The 16,256-nt window shown below is 36.4% G+C and overlaps 1 protein-coding gene across 2 annotated transcripts in view; it reads right to left on the bottom strand.

Moving 5' to 3' along the window:
• Eif5b (eukaryotic translation initiation factor 5B) overlaps positions 1 to 16,256 on the bottom strand; it is an 81,341-nt gene that overhangs the window by 5,899 nt on the left and 59,186 nt on the right. Inside the window, exons 10-18 of one of the 2 annotated variants that reach the window (XM_042695377.1) lie at positions 15,565 to 15,851; positions 11,290 to 11,397; positions 10,956 to 11,066; positions 7,337 to 7,404; positions 5,691 to 5,832; positions 3,429 to 3,560; positions 2,454 to 2,636; positions 2,152 to 2,313; positions 724 to 855 (exon numbers count right to left, since the gene is read on the bottom strand). In XM_042695377.1, coding sequence (XP_042551311.1) covers positions 724 to 855; positions 2,152 to 2,313; positions 2,454 to 2,636; positions 3,429 to 3,560; positions 5,691 to 5,832; positions 7,337 to 7,404; positions 10,956 to 11,066; positions 11,290 to 11,397; positions 15,565 to 15,851 — 1,325 coding nt within the window. The remainder of the gene's footprint in view (positions 1 to 723; positions 856 to 2,151; positions 2,314 to 2,453; positions 2,637 to 3,428; positions 3,561 to 5,690; positions 5,833 to 7,336; positions 7,405 to 10,955; positions 11,067 to 11,289; positions 11,398 to 15,564; positions 15,852 to 16,256) is intronic. The other variant, XM_042695378.1, reaches the window with a different exon arrangement.

Below are 16,256 nucleotides of genomic sequence, written 5' to 3'. Positions count from 1 at the left end.
GTTAAAACAGCCTGTGCCAGAAAAGAGGAGGAAGAGATACAGTCGCTACCGCATAACACTATGCCATTTTCCAGTTTGCCTTGGGTTGACCGACTAAAATATGTTCAACCTCTGTTCCACTCAGAAATAAAACAGATGGGTAGACAGAATAAAATAACTAGTTCTTTTTATGGGGGGTGGGAGGGTTGCTGGTAATTGGCTTGGGTACAGTTCCTTAGCTTTTTCACTCAAGGCTAGTGCTCTGCCACTTGAGTCATAGGACCACTTCTGGTTTTTTGATGGTTAACTTGACAGAAAGTCTCATGATCTTTCCTGCCTGGGTTGGTTTTGACATAATACTCAGATTTCAGTCTATTGAGTACGATTACCAGTATGAACCACTGGCACCCAACCAACTTCTAGCTTCTGACTCATTTTTTTTATTTCAATAAAATGCATATTTGAAATTCTATTGTAATTATTATTTGCCTTTATAAAGTAATTTGAATGGATTAAGTTTTCTATAAAAAGCCAACAGACAAGAGATTCCACAAGGATGCTCATTTTAGTCAGTACCCCTAAGACAATCAAACTCAAAATAGGTAGGAGAATCACTGAGTTTAAGGCAGCACGGGAGATTTAGGAAAGACCTAATTAAAAAAAAAAGATCAAAACAAAAACCCTTCAAGAGACAAAGCTTTAAATAGCAATGGAGGGGAAAATTAACAAAATTAATGGGCTTACTTTGAGCACAGGGATTTCATCTTCTTTATAAGCCACCAGGAGAGGTAAACCAGCCAGTGTTTTTTCCAGGTCTTTTCCAAGAATCTTCACCCCCTGAGCTGCTTCTACTTCTTTATGCTTTTCATACTGGTTCTATGTAAACAAAAACATTTTCCTAGACATTTATCTGAAAATTGGTAGCATCAGGAGATGATATATGTGAAGATAACTTGTAATCTTGGAATTTGAAAAGATTTCATAAACTAGGCACAAACAGCAATAATGATCAAAGACTGAGAGATTCAACATGCAAGTATTTCTTTAAAATATCAGAGCAAAGGAAGTGGCACTGTGGCTCAAGCGGTAGAGCACTTGCCTTGAGCTGAAGAGCTGAGGAACAGAGCCCAAGCCCAGAGTTCAAGCCCCACAACCAACAAAAAATAATAATAATAATCACAAACTAAGACAAGGCAATAAAACAAAATGTAGAGATACAATATATCAAGTCCTACAAAATCTGTAAAAAAAAGACAATGTGAGAGGAAAGAAAACTGAGTGTTTCATAAAGGAGGAAATAAATAAAGCAATTCCATGGAAACAATTAGGTAATTGCAAGCTGAAATAGCAATGAGCTGCAGACACTAGAATGACAGCTTAAAAAACTAAAGGCATCAAAGAACTATAAAGATATAAAACTGAAAAACTGTAATTGAAAGTGCAACTTGTTACTAGGCACATCATGGTGAGCTGTGTGTCCATAGCAACTCAGTAATCTATCTGAGTCCACCCTGGGACACACAACTGCACAAGATTCAGAGCAGACGTAAACAGCCATGGTCTTCTAGTGAGAACATGGCTCCCACCAATGGGAGAAAGGATAACATAATACATTCACACAAACTATCAATCATAATTATTTTTCAACTGAAGCCAGATAAAAGGTACAAAATTTTAAAAACTCCATGCAAAGTTCATACACATTCCATTACCGAAACTAGAAAGGATAGCAAGGATATTAGTTGTTATATTAAAAAAAAAAAAAGTACCCTTGGTTAACTTTTTTAGAGAACTGAGGAAGTACAAGCAAGAAGAAGCATGCAGGAGGTTTCCAGGTGCCAGCAATATTCTGATTGTTGATCTAGTTGCTCCCTGAAAAATTGTTAAAATCTCATGTACTTTTCCATGCTAATGTTTTCTCTCACCAAACAACTGTTAGTGAAAAACTAGGTAAGAGTATAGAGTCAAAACAATTTAAGAAAACCCTAGTCTAGTAGTAAACAGGTACATTCACCCATTTCCTCATAGAGGATGTCTCTCCTCTATGACTTACATGGTAAAACAATACTGTGTATTAAGCCAAACAACGCTCAAAGTTAAGGGGAGCAACCTCAGCAGAATTTCTAAATACTATACAAGTCCTGTGTGTCAACCCTATCCTCCAAGGCTTACCTTTACTCTTAATTCCTTCATAGGAGGAGGTAGCAGTAGACCTCGAATCTGAGTGACAATAGGCCCTTCCACACCAGGAACAATGATTGTATCTCCTTCCTTCAAACGCCCGTTGATCAATATGACATCTATAGTGGTGCCCATTCCTGGGAGAGCTTTAACCTAACAGACATTATTGCAAAGGGAATAACACATAGTGAATCATATACATTAAATCTAAAAAAACCACTCATCCTATACACCTAAGGAATGAACCATTAAAGAGCAGCTCAGGAACAATAAACTAAAAACATGATGATTACCTCCATCACCTGTGCTCTCAACTCTTCGCAGTGGGCAAGTCTCTTGCTCAACATGGTCTGAGTTAATTCGACAAGAAGGTAGATCAGACTTCCCATGCCATCACCAGTATGTGCAGAGGTAGGTACCAAAGACACAAAAGTGCGAGGATCTTTATTCTCATAAAACAAAGCAGCATTCAAACCCTGTAAGCAAAAGTTATTCCAAAACACCAAGCTATGAAAGAAGGTATCTAAGAACAGGACTGAGTAAAATGAGCTAATAGTTAACCATTGTGAAACTCCATATAATACTTCAGTGGGTTGGATGAGGGGGTACAGCATAGCTCAATGAAATCAAGCACTTGATTAATAACTCCAAATGGTCACAGAAACATTATAGAAAAACTTTCTAAGTCAACTTAGTTTTTTTCAAAGATTAAGAGTACAAAGAAAAATCTATGAGAACTGACCATAAACCTAGAATTCCAATTACCTAGGAGACAGAAGTAGGAGGAACTCAAGAGGAGTTTGGGCAAAATAGTGAGAAACTATATCAACCCTCCCACTTCCCCCCCCAAAAAACAACAAAACAAAAACTGAAAGTCAAAATATATTAAATAAGTAAATGAAAAACAGGGAAACAGAATAGCATTAATGAAAATGGCAATTTCATTAAAAAGGTAACATATTAAAAGAAATCAGCAATGTGAGATAGGCTTCATAAACAACGAAAGCCAAGCTAAGTGTGATAGTTTGAAGCCTATCTATTCCACCTACTAGAGAAATAGAAACAGGAGGACCACAAGTTTGGGTTCCAGCCTGAGCAACTGAGTAAAATAAAGTCAATACAGAATAAAAAAAATTTAAAAATTTAAAAAATAAAAAGGGCTAGAGATTTTAATGTCAAGAGTGCTTGCCTTGAATGTGGTAGGTCCTCCTGAGTTGAACCTCTGGTACCAAAGGAGAAAGGAGGGCTGAGAGGGAATTTTTTCTTACCTGTTGTGCAAATTCTACAATAATGGCCTTTGCACGCTCCTCAAATTCATCTTTTGTATTTTTTTTCTGCTTCTTTAATGTAGCAGCCACATCAGAGTCAGGACTCTTTTTCCAATCATACAATCTATCAATCTGAAAATTAATTTTACATAAGAAACATCGCCATAAATTTAAGATCTAAAAATTTCATAATGTAAATTGCTCAGATATTTTGTTGTGCCAAAAGCTATAGCTCAAAGCTGTGGACTCAGGGACAGCACCCAGGCCTGAGTTCAAGCCCTACAACAACAACAACAGAAAGAGGGAATGGGAGAATGTTAAAGGTAATAGTGTACAACTAGGATGTACAGAAACAAGAACTCATCAACAATGGTAAAATGAAAAAATGTGCGCCATGTCAGTGGTTCAAGTATGTGATCCTAGCTACTTAGGAGGCTGAGATCTGAGGATTGAGGTTTGAAGCCAGCCCAGGCAGAGTCTAAAAGACTCGCTTTTCCAATTAAGCACCCAAAAAACACTGGAAGTGGAGCTGTGGCTTAAGTGGTAGAGGGCTAGCCTGCAAGCAAAACGATGGTCAGGGACAGTGTGTAGGCCACGAGTTCAAGCCCAGGACTTGCCAAAAAAAAAAAAAAGACAGTCATTTTGCTAATAAGTAATCTATATATTACACTCAAGCTAAATATCCTTCAACAATAAATGCATAAAGTACGGATCATCCAGATAATAAAATATCACTCAGCAACTAAAAGGAATAATTTATGATTTATACAATGGAAGTCAAACTATAGTAACAGGAGTAACAAAAAGCAAGGTTAACAATTACAACCACCGACAACTTACATGAAATTCAAAATAAGTAAAACAAGTCAAGTGCCACAAAGGTCAAGTGTTGACCAGTACTTTGGGCAGCAGCCCAACTACTAAGAAGCATCAGGGAAGAAGTTTCTGGGAATAGAAGTGTTACATATTCTGAATTGCAATGATTATGTGGATGTATAAATTTGTCAAAATAGTACATGGAGTGCATTTTCTCATGTTATACATTTTTATTCTTAAAATATTCTTATCAGTATATGTTAACTGGATGTCATTGTGATATTTTCACACATGTATATAATGTTCTTCACACAATATATACAACGTACTTTTACCACATTCATCCCTTCATTACCCACTTTTTTTTTTTTTTTTTTTGGGGGGTCCGGTAGTGGGGCCTGAACTCTGGGCCTGGGCGCTGCCCCTCAGCTCTTCAGCTCAAGGCTAGCACTCTACCACTTGAGCCACAGCGCCACTTCCGGCTTTTTTCTTTTGCTTATGTGGTGCTGAGGAATCGAACCCAGGGGCTCGAGCATGCAAGGCAAGCGCTCTACCACTGAGCCACCTTCCCAGCCCTTCATTACCCACTTTTGCCCTATCTTTTTTTTTGATTGGTCCCCTTTTCAATTTCTAAACAGTCCCTACTTTACTGTCTTCTTTTCTTTAACCTAGATTCTGTATTTTATTGTGTCACATTTTCTTTATCCTTTGATAGTCACCTAGACTGATTCTACAGTACCATAGTAAACAAAAGCATGCAGGTATACTACATTCCTTAAACACAAAAAATATTAAGAAGCATTTGCCTAATTAAAATTCTTATAAGCAGTTTGTACGGTCATTTATAACTGTAATCCTTAGCTACTGGGCTAAGACTAGAAGGATGATGGCTGAAGTTACTCTACGCAAAACATTCCTAAGATCCCTATCTGAACAGATTAAAAAAAAAAAAAAGGATATGCTACACCTACCATCCCAACTATGCAGGATGAGGAAAATTGTGGTCTAGGCCAACCTGGCCATCAGTGTAAGACTCTATTCTAAATGGATAGGAAGGGTGGATGGATAGATACAAGTTGGACTCTGGTGGCTCAACCCCTATAAGCCTATCTACTAAAGAGGCTGAGATTTGAGGATTGTGGTTCAAAACCAGCCTAGGTAGGAAAGTCTAATACTCTTATTTCCAATGAACCACCAAAAGCTGGAAGTGGAGCTTGGTTGAAGTGGTAGAGCACTAGCACTTGAGCAAAATAGTTCAGGAACAGTGCTCAGATCCTGGGTCCAAGCCCCAGAAACACAAACAAACACATATATGCTTATTCACCAATTAAAGCAAAAAGGGATGGGGATGTGTCTAAAGTAGTAGAATGCCTGCTAGCAAGAGTGTGGATCTGAGTTCAAACCCTACTAAAAACCAAAAATATTTTTTCCATAAAGAGAACTTACCTTATTTAGAGCAACAATGAATGGACATTTTTTAGATTTGAGAAGGTTGATAGATTCAATTGTCTGAGGCTCCAAACCATGCATAATGTCAACAACTAAAATGGCAATATCACAAAGAGAGCTTCCTCTGTTTCTCAAATTACTGTTGTAAAGAGGAAAAAGATAAATAGAAAATTTTTGAATATTTTTGTTAAACTTAACATACATTCCAAGCCCAACATAAAAAAAGAAAGCAGTCATCCCTTGTTATCTGGAAGGAATTAAGTCCAGTCTCATCTAAAATGATGTAGTATTTGCATGTAATGCACACATATTCTCCCATAAACATTAACTCATCTCAATATTTCTTACAGATCACACATTCCAATCCAAAAGCCCAAAATCAAAAACATTTTTATTGCTGACATAATGTCCAAGTTTTCAGACTTGAAAACATTTTAGAGTTCACATTTTCTGATTAGGTATGGTCAAATAGAAAATTAATGCCAATACCCAGAAATATGAAACACTTCTCACCCACAGCATTTCAGATGTGTCTTATCTGATACAATGTAAATACCATGTTAGTAGTTACAATGCACTGATTAGGGAATAATGAGGAAAATGATTGTAGGTATTTAGCAGGTATACAATCTTTTTATGTTATTTTTGATCCACAGTTAACTATGGTATGTCTTATATTGTCCAAGTGCCTTTCCTTGCTTACACCTGATTGATACACACACAGAACTGGCAACTAATGGGTTAAGTTTCAAAATTCCAAAATTTACTAATATATCTGTCAATTTTACTGAACAAGTCCCCCCCCCCCCCTTTCTTTGTGCCAGCCCTGGGGGCTGAGTTCAGGGCCTGTGTGCTGTCACTGAGCCTCTTTTGCTCAAGGCTAATGCCCTACCACTTGAGCCACAACTCTACTTCTGGCTTTTGAGAGGGGTAGTTTACTGGAAATAAGAGTCACAGAGACTGTCCTGTGTGTAAGTGCTTTAAACCTTGATCTTCATACCTCAGTCTCCATATAGTCATGAGCGACTAGCAACCAGGCCAAGGAAGTTTTTAATTCTAAGGAATATGTCCAAGAGACAATAGTGCCACCCTATCAGTGGCTCATACCTGTTACCTGTACTTATTCAGGAGGCTGAGATCAAGAGGATCATGGCTCTAAGGCAACCCTGTGACAGAAATATTTGCAAGACACTATCTCCAAAACAACTAGAAAAAGCCAGCTGGAGGAATGGCTCAAGTTGTAGAGTACCAGCTCAGCAAGGAAGGCAAGCCAAGTGAGAGGTCCTAAGTTCAAACCTCAGTTGTGAAAAAAAATTAAGTAAAAAATACATACACATATGTATATAATGTATATAAATATATATATATGTGTATATATATTCTACTTGCAATAGTTCTGCAAGAGACCATATATTATAAGCTGCTCTGCTCTACATTAACTACTGCTCCTTCAGAATAGACTTCCTCTTCTACAAAAACAAGGACCCAAGTAAAAGACTATTAAATTATGACCAAGAGAAAATTTATAGTTACAAACACCATGGACTTTTTTTTTTTTATAATCACCCAAAAGTTAATGACTTCACTAAACATTTAGAATTCCTGAGTTTCAATTTTCTCAATGATATAAGACTTCTTCATACCTGAAAGATTCATGCCCAGGAGTATCAATAATCAGCATTCCTGGAATCCGTACATTTTCTCTGTCAAACTAGAAAGTGAAGGAACATGCATGGCTTAAGGAAGTCAAAACAAGAGAAGATTTTAAATTAATTTATCTGTAATTAAAAGTATTTCTACTAATGGTTTTAAAACCATTAGTTTGCCAGGCACTGGTGGATAATGCCTGCAACCCTCGTTACTCAGGAGGTTGAGATCTGAGGATCAGAGTTTGAAGCCAGCCCACGCAGGAAAATCTGTGAGATTCTTATCTCAAATTTACAAAAAAAACAAAAACAAAAACAAAAAAACAGAAATGGAACTGTGACTCAGTGGCAGAGAGCTAACCTTGAGCAAAAGAAGCTCAGGAACAGCCCCCAGGTCCTGAGTTCAAGCTCTAGAACTGACACAAACAACCAACATGAGTCAATGGGCACAAGAACATTAATATTTTCATTAAACAGAAATTTTTGTTGAAACAAATGAAATAAGAAAATATCACTTTCATTAAAGTCATGTAACTATAGTGAAGCTGGAGCAGATCATTAGGAAGTATAATATAAATGACAGAGCAGTCACTGGAGATTATTTAAAAAAAAAAAAACAAAAAACTGACACAAACCAGGCACTATAACTGTAACACTAGCTACTCAGAGGCCAAGATCTAAGATCATGGTTCAAAGCCAGTCCAGGCAGGAAAGTCAGTAAGATTCTTATCTCCAATTAAAGTCCACAAAGTTGGAAATGGGGCTGTGGCTCAAAGTGGTAGAGTGCTAGCCTTGAGCAAAAGAGCTCAGGGACAGTGGCCAGGCCCTGAGTTTAAGCCTCACAACTGAACCCCTCCCCCACCAAAAAAAAGGGCAGGCACAAAATTTATCTGGTGCAATTGTAAAGTAATTCTAAGCAATAAAAAATGTCTCAAATCTCTTGTAAAGAAATATTCTAAATGTTTGATTTTTTTTCTGAACAAAAACACGTAAATGAATAAAAACAGTACAACAGACCTCACTTGTACATACTCCTTTACACTAAGAAAGTCACCCACAATTTTGACTGTTTGCTACAATTTTTGCTAACTTTCAAATTTCTCAAATTTTATCACCTCATTTTTGTCAAAATGATTCAAATATAAATATTTTAAATCTGCATTCCAATAGCCTTAAATCAATACTCATTAAGCACTATAATTATTTCTACTTCGTTGCCAGGAATATAAGCAATAAGTAACTGAAACTGACATGTTAAGATTATGTAAGAACTGTAATATAGATAGACCTAATAAACATCTTGTTCTTTATATTTCAAGTTTTTGTTATTGGTTAATAGATTGAACATAACTTAAAATTTTAAGTTTAGCTGGCTGCTGGTGTCTCACACCTGTAATCCTAGCTATATAGTAGTTGAAATTTGGTCATCATGGTTTCAAACCAGCAATGGGCAGGGAAGTCTCGGAGATGATCTCCAATTAACCAACAAAAAACTGGAAGAAGAGTTGTAGCTCAAGTACTATCCTTGAGGGAAATAAAAAAAACAAAGGAACAGCACCAAGCCCCAATACCAGCAGACACATATACAAATATTGTAAATTCAAAAAAACTGAAATTCAAAGTATGTTCTAAAATAAAGACTCAAAACTATACATTGCAATAGAATACAAAACTGAAAAACTGACCCAGAGAAACCAGGACCAACATTCAAAATGACCACCTGCTTAATAAGATGAAAATCAACTTATAAATCCAACTTAACAGTACTGAGCTGGAAGAAAATAGACTTTTAAGATATTGTATAAAAGAAAATGTGAAGATTTTACATGTGACCCAATATAACTATTCAATACAAAAAACTCAAGGAATATAATTTCCTTAATTTCCTCCTTATGAAACTAATGAAAGATGAGCTAATAAAACTTAGTCTCGGGCTGGGATGTAGCTTAGTGGCAAAGCGCTTGCCTAGCAAGTGCAATGTCCTGGGTTCGATCCCCAGTACAAAAAAAAGAAAAGACAAAGAAATACAGTTAAAAAACAAACAAACAAACTTAGTCTCATATAAGCAAAGAAAAATGAGAAAGACAAGCTCACTGATTATCTCTACATTCAAGAAATAAGACAAAACAAGAAGGTGGTTGAATTTAACAATACAGACTCTCTTTGATTTTACCATTTGTACTTAATGTGGTGATGAAACCTGAGATTTGTAAGACTCAGTTCTAGGAAAGGGGAGTTCTTTGACAGATAAACCTGGAACATCCTTTCTGACATACCAGATATAATGGATGCAATATAAAATAAGGACTACCAGAACTGTATCAAAGAAGAAAGAGGACCCAAGCTGGGCCCTGGTGGCTCATGTCTATATTCCTAGCTACTCAGGAGGCTAAGATCTGAAAATGGCCATTTGAAGCCAGCCCAGGCAGGAAACTCCATGAAACTCTTATCTCCAATTACCCACCAGAAAACCAAAGTGGTGCAGTGGCTCAAAGTGGTAGAGTACTAGCCTTGAGTGTAAAAGCTCAGGGACAGCACCCAGGCCGAGTTCAAGCTCCATAACCGATTAAAAAAAAAAAAAAAAGAGGACCCAAACACGGGGCAAAGGTAACAATAGTAACTGAAATGGATTAAATCAGCAAATATGATTAAATACATGAATGCATTAAAAAATAAAATCAAACTGTACATTCTTCAAAAGTTAGTATACGAGGTAAAGAATCAGAGGTTAATTCTACTTTTGCTATATACACCGAAATTAAGTAATCCAACAGAAAATTAGGTAGAAGAAGACAGGATTGACATATCAACATTCTGTAACCCTCCATACATTAAAAGGGAGAGATTACCTTAAAAGTATATTAAAAAAAAGTGCTGACATGAGGAGAGAAATCAGGAGGGCCAGGGTATTTGCACTATGATCCACTGAGCTTACTGCTATACTTGTTAAAAAAAACTGGATAACTTCAAACAAGTAGAAAAATAGATAAAGACAAAAAGATTATCAAAACAAATTCCAGGAAATAGAAACATGGGTTTTATTGGTGGTGGTGGTGGTGTCTAATTTGCTTTGTTTTTTTCTTTTCTTTTTTTTTTTTAGGGGAACCAAAGAGGGGGGAACACAGAAAGGGAAAAGAAGGGTGAACAAATGCCATTATGTTATCCCATATACACTCTATGGAAAATGACCTATGTAATTTGTGGGCAGGGATGGAGAGGAAACAAAATGTAGTCAGTACCTTATGAAATGATAGCCTATCTGTACCTTATTAAAAAACAAAAAACAAAGGCAGAAGGAAAAGAAAAAAATGGTAAAGAGAAGGGAACTTTTAAACGGAGATCTACAATAACCATAGTAAAACATGGAGGGGAAAAATTAACTTCAGAATAGCAGTTGCCTCTGGAACAAAGAGGGAAGAAAATAGAATATGAGGACTCTTCAGTTACATCATTTTATTAAGAAAGATTTAAAGCAAAATAGGACAAAGGAGTACAAATGTTCATTGTAAATGCTGAGCAGATAAGTCTGATATAGTAGTCTCCAGGTTTTCTGTTTGAAATACTTTATATCTTAATCTGCATCAGATTAAAACACACAAGACATAATGTAACTTACATTTTTAATCATTTTAGTCTGTTCATTAATAGCTTCAAGGGGGACATTAGTGGCACCAATTTGCTGTGTGATACCACCCGCTTCACCATCCTGGACATGAGTGTGACGGAGCTATGAGAGGACAGCAAATTTGGATTGTTACTTTGACATAGAAAAGAATACAATGAAGTCCCTTTTGTACAACTACTACATACCAATACAAAATAAATTTTGTAAAGGTACAAAAGTAATTTTTATCACAAGCAGAATTTGCCCAAATGGGGTATGTTTATAAAACTTTTAAATGTACTTTTAAAATATATTATTTTGAGGTTATATCAACGCATACACTTACCTTATCTAGAATTTTTGTCTTCCCTGTGTCCACATGACCAAGCACACAAATTATAGGAGCTCTTAGCTTTTCTGTATTAACATTTTTGCTATGTTCAAGACGACGTTTCTAAAAAGAAAAAGAAAAAAAATCACAAAATTAAGTAAATATTCTTTTAAATTCTCACTTTTATATTTTACATTGGTATAAAATTATCACAACCTACATTCAAGTGATTTGGTGATGTGAACACATAAAACTGAACTTTACAGTGTGAACTTCATAATCCCATCATAGCACTTCTTGAAAAGGAAAAATCTGTTCAGAACAGACTCTAGATGAGCACTAAGTACAAATAGGCAAGGTATAAAGAACTACCTCCAACTTTCTGATAGGTTTTGTGTAAAGCTATTTAATAAAACAGATAGCAAAGAAACTGATTTTTTTCCATCATACTGTCTACACAGTAGAACTTCTAATTTATGTCACAGCTTATACAAAAAAGTGACAACTGTAAACATTTTTTAAAATGACATACTTTACACTTTTATCCAATGTACACATTTGTATTTTAAAGAAGCCTCCCAGCCAGCCACTAGTGGCTCACAGCTGTAATCCTAGCTACTCAAGAGACTAAAATATGAGGCTTGTGGTTCCTCACTAGCTAGGGCAGGAAAGGCCATAAGACTCATCTCCAATTAGCCAGCAAAAACAAAGAACTAGCTGTTGTTTTTAAAATTTACTTATAATGTACTGTTATATATATATATATATATATATATATATATATATATATATATTTGTTTCTTTTGTATGTCTTCCCCCATAGTATAACACCTGTTTACACTGTATTTGATTCCAGTGCCCTGCATCTTGTATATATATTTTCTAATTTGGGGAGAGAAGGGAAATAACAAAATGCTGAAATAAGGATACAAGTTGACCCACTGTAACAATGAGATGTACAAGATATTATGTTAAAAATAAACTTTACAACTTGGGGGGAGGGGGAGGAGGAGATAACAATGTTCGATAGGGAATGTACTCATTACCTTACTCATATAACTGTAACCCCTCTGTACAGTATTTTTACAATAAAAAATATATATACAACCCCCCCCCAAAGAACTAGAAATATAGCTGTGACTCAAGTGGTAAAGTACCACTTGAGCAAAAAAGCTAAGAAACAGCACCTCGACACTGAGTTCAAGCCACAGAACTGTGCAAGTGTGTGCACACGTGCGCACACACAAGCTTCCTAGTAAAAAGAATGTTTAAGCCTTAGTCTAAGTACAACATTTTTTATTTTCCCAGGCATTTACTAGGTCTCCAATGGACACTATGATTTACAAAAGCTTCTCTTAGAACTACAATGCAGCCAGGCACTGGTGGCTCATGCCTGTAATCCTAGCTACTCAGGAGGCTGAAATCTGAGGATCACGGTTCAAAGTCAGCTCGGGAAGAAAAGTCCGTGAGACTCCAATATCCACTATCTCCAATAAACCACTAGAAAACCAGAAGTGGTGCTGTGGCTCAAGCGGTAGAGTGCTTGCCTTGAGCTGAAGAGCACAGGGACAGCGCCCAAGCCCAGAGTTCAAGCCCCACGACCAATTAAAAAAAAAAAAAAAGAAAAGAAAAGAAAAAAAGAACTACAATTCAATTTTTCATTTGCTTGTTTTGGCAACATTTACCTAACTTTTGCTTTTGGAGGACCAAATAGAAAGGAAGCCATCACATAACTTCTTTGAAACAACAATCTTTCAATACAATAAAGCTGATATTATATTCAGATGAGATATGCATCATCAAAACTAAATCATTTGTGAAACTAGTTTTCAACTAACAAACTTTTATTTCTTGCCATTAGATGCTGTAATTGAAATAATACAACTTTCTGTAATGTCAAAAGTAAGATCCAAATGATGTTCACAAAGCAGCACTTCTTTATATACAACTCATATTTGAATACAATACTTAGGATAGAATATGGCTGAAAACTGCCTTTCTCTTCTACACTTGAAGTGTTAAAATATTTTGAAGGTATAAACTTTGAATCTAAAATTCTACCTCTTATTGTTTATACTGAACCAATAAGAGGGTAATATCATAAACATTTATAGGTACACACTGCTCACTATAGTACTCATCATAAAAGTCTTATAAATCCTTAATGTTCTTTGGTTGGAGATTTGTTGATACAAGTTTCCCAAACTGAACAGAAGTCATTTATCTGGTACATTCATCTGGTGTATAAGAATTACTGACAGGTTCCCATGGCTCATGGCTGTAATGCTAGCTACTCAGGAGGCGAACAGCTGAGAATCAGGATTCAAATCTAGCTATGACATGAAAAGTCCATGAGACCCCTGTCTTCCTATTTCCAATTAACACCAAAAAACTTGGTGGAGCTGTGGAGCTGTACCTGTTCTGAGCCAAGCCTCAGAACACGAACACGAACACACACACACACACACACACACACACACACACACACACACACACTCTCTCTCTCTCTCTCTCTCTCTCTCCAATATGAATATATTCCTTATCTGAAATAAGTAGGAATTTAAAAGTGAAAGTATAGTTTAAGAGATAAGAGGTCCAGCCTTGAGTGAAAAAGCCAAGAAAGAGCTTTGAGGCCCTTTGTTCAAGCTCCTGTGCTGGCATAAAAGAAAAAAAATTACTTCAGAAATGAAGTAATGCACATAAGAAGTATTTCTGATTTGGGGGGTTGTATATACATGAGATATATCTTAGAAATGGGACCAATTAATTATAAAATTCATTTACATTTCATGGCTGTCTTATCTACATAGCCTGAAGGTAATTTAAAACAATACATTTATTGTGCCTACATTTTGTTTCATTTTGCTGGTCCTGAGGCCTGAACTATCTTGAAGCTTCTTTTGCTCAAGAATAGCACTCTTAACACTTGAGCCACAGCGCTGCATCTGGCCTTTTCTGATTAGTTTGTTGGAGATAAGAGTCTCTCAGCCTTTCCTGCCAGAGCTGGCTTCATCCAAAATCCTTAGATCTCAGCCTCCTGAGAAGCTAGGATTATAGGCATGAATCACCTACACCAGGCTATTTTGTCTAGATTTTGACAAATGACACACTTGAAGTCAAATGTATAAACTTTAGAATTGAGAAGCTTAACATTCTCCAATAAAAAAAGAATTATTTAACCCAAAACATCAGTAGTTCTGGAGAACAATCCCATTTAGTGGTTTAGAAATTCAATTTGTCCCATACAAAATGTAGACAAGGAAAAAAATCAAATTATTGATGTTATTAAAAATTAATTACAGCGGGGGGGCCGGTGGCTCACACCTGTAATCCTAACTACTCAGGAGGCTGAGATCTGAGGATCATGGTTCAAAAAGCCAGCCCAGGCAGGAAAGTCCGTGAGACTCTTATCTCCAATAAACCCCTAGAAAACCAGAAGTGGCGCTGTAGCTCAAGTGGTAGAGCACTCGCCTTGAGCTGAAGAGCGAGGGATAGCCCTCAGGCCCAGAGTTCAAGCCCCATGACTGACCAAAAAAAAAAAAAGAAACAACAACAAAAAATTAATTAAATATGAAAAGATGGAGGGGCTGGGAAGGTGGCTCAGTGGTAGAGCGCTTGCCTTGCATGCCTGAGGCCCTGGGTTCAATTCCTCAGCACCACATAAGCAAAAAGAAAAAAGCCGGAAGTGGCGCTGTGGCTCAAGTGGTAGAGTGCTAGCCTTGAGCTGAGGGACAGTTCCCAGGCCCAGAGTTCAGGCCCCACGACCAGACCCCCTCCCCCCAAAAAAAGAAAAGATGGAAAGCTAGAAGTTTTTAGCTTTAAAAGTTCAGTAACTAGAGTTCAAGCAAACTATAATATTATTTATACTAAGCTAACAAAATGAAAGAAATGCTTCAAGTCTACTACATTAAATAGGAAAAACAAAAAAGCCTACTAGGTATTTATACCTTGTTAAAGAGAAGTTTAATCAATGTGCCAGATTTAAACAAGTAGATATCTTACACCAAACATCTTACCAACTAAAGGGCATATGCTCAGAATACCTTCACATACCTGTACCATCACCCAAAGAACACATTAATATTTGGACAAAACAAGGAAAATGATGCAGTCTCTAGTATGACTTGGGTAAGGGAAGAAAGCCTCTGGGTTAGATCAGTGTTGAAACTAGAGAAGATACAATTCTTAAGAATATATTTTGTAAAGTATTGGTAAAAATCTTTAGTTGTCATAGTACAGCTCTAATGATAAGAGTGGGGAAGATAGAAACAAAAAAGGAAAAAAAAATACCTCAATTCTCCGTTTTGCTTTGTCATAAGCCCTTTCTTCTTTAGTTCGATCATCATCAGAGTCATATTCAGAGTCTGAGCTAATTTCTTTACTTGGCTTTTTATCTAATGTCTTTCCTGAATCTTTTTCATCTGACATCTTTTCATCTTCCTCATCACCTTCACTGCCTTCACTTTCTCCTTCTTCTTCCTCTTCTTCTTCACTCTCTTCTTCTTCCTCCTCATCTTCCTCTTCTTCCTCCTCCTCCTCAGGGTTTTCTTTTACTTCTATATGGACTGTGTTTCCTTTTTTAAGTAAACAAAATTTAAAATATGATAGATTTGTATCAAGATAGGGAAACTACTAAAAATGCACTAAGGCAGCAACATTGTGTTTTCATACATTGTAAATGCAAAGTATTTGTCCACATGATACAATGAAGATGGTCACTTAGAAGTAAAAAATTCAGTTGGTAATCCACAAGTAAGTTAATAAAAAATAAAATCTACTACTAAACCAGGATCCAAGGTAGAATATAAAGACAGGGAGAAAAACACAATGTACTCATTAAGTGATTCTGGAGGTAGTACAAAAGGCTAAGTTGTTTCAGTGCTAAAGGGCTAGGCACAGCAAATTCAGACCTACAAATAATTAAAGCAAGGAAGGGGCAGTAGAGGGAGGTAGCACAAAGTTACACTTTACCATGGGGTAAA

Source organism: Dipodomys spectabilis, unplaced genomic scaffold (assembly GCF_019054845.1).
Source record: "Dipodomys spectabilis isolate Male_0828 unplaced genomic scaffold, ASM1905484v1 ptg000187l, whole genome shotgun sequence".
Classification (NCBI taxonomy): Eukaryota; Metazoa; Chordata; class Mammalia; order Rodentia; family Heteromyidae; genus Dipodomys; species Dipodomys spectabilis.
Note: the sequence above shows the minus strand (reverse complement) of the source record. Positions and strands in the feature narration are given on the sequence as shown.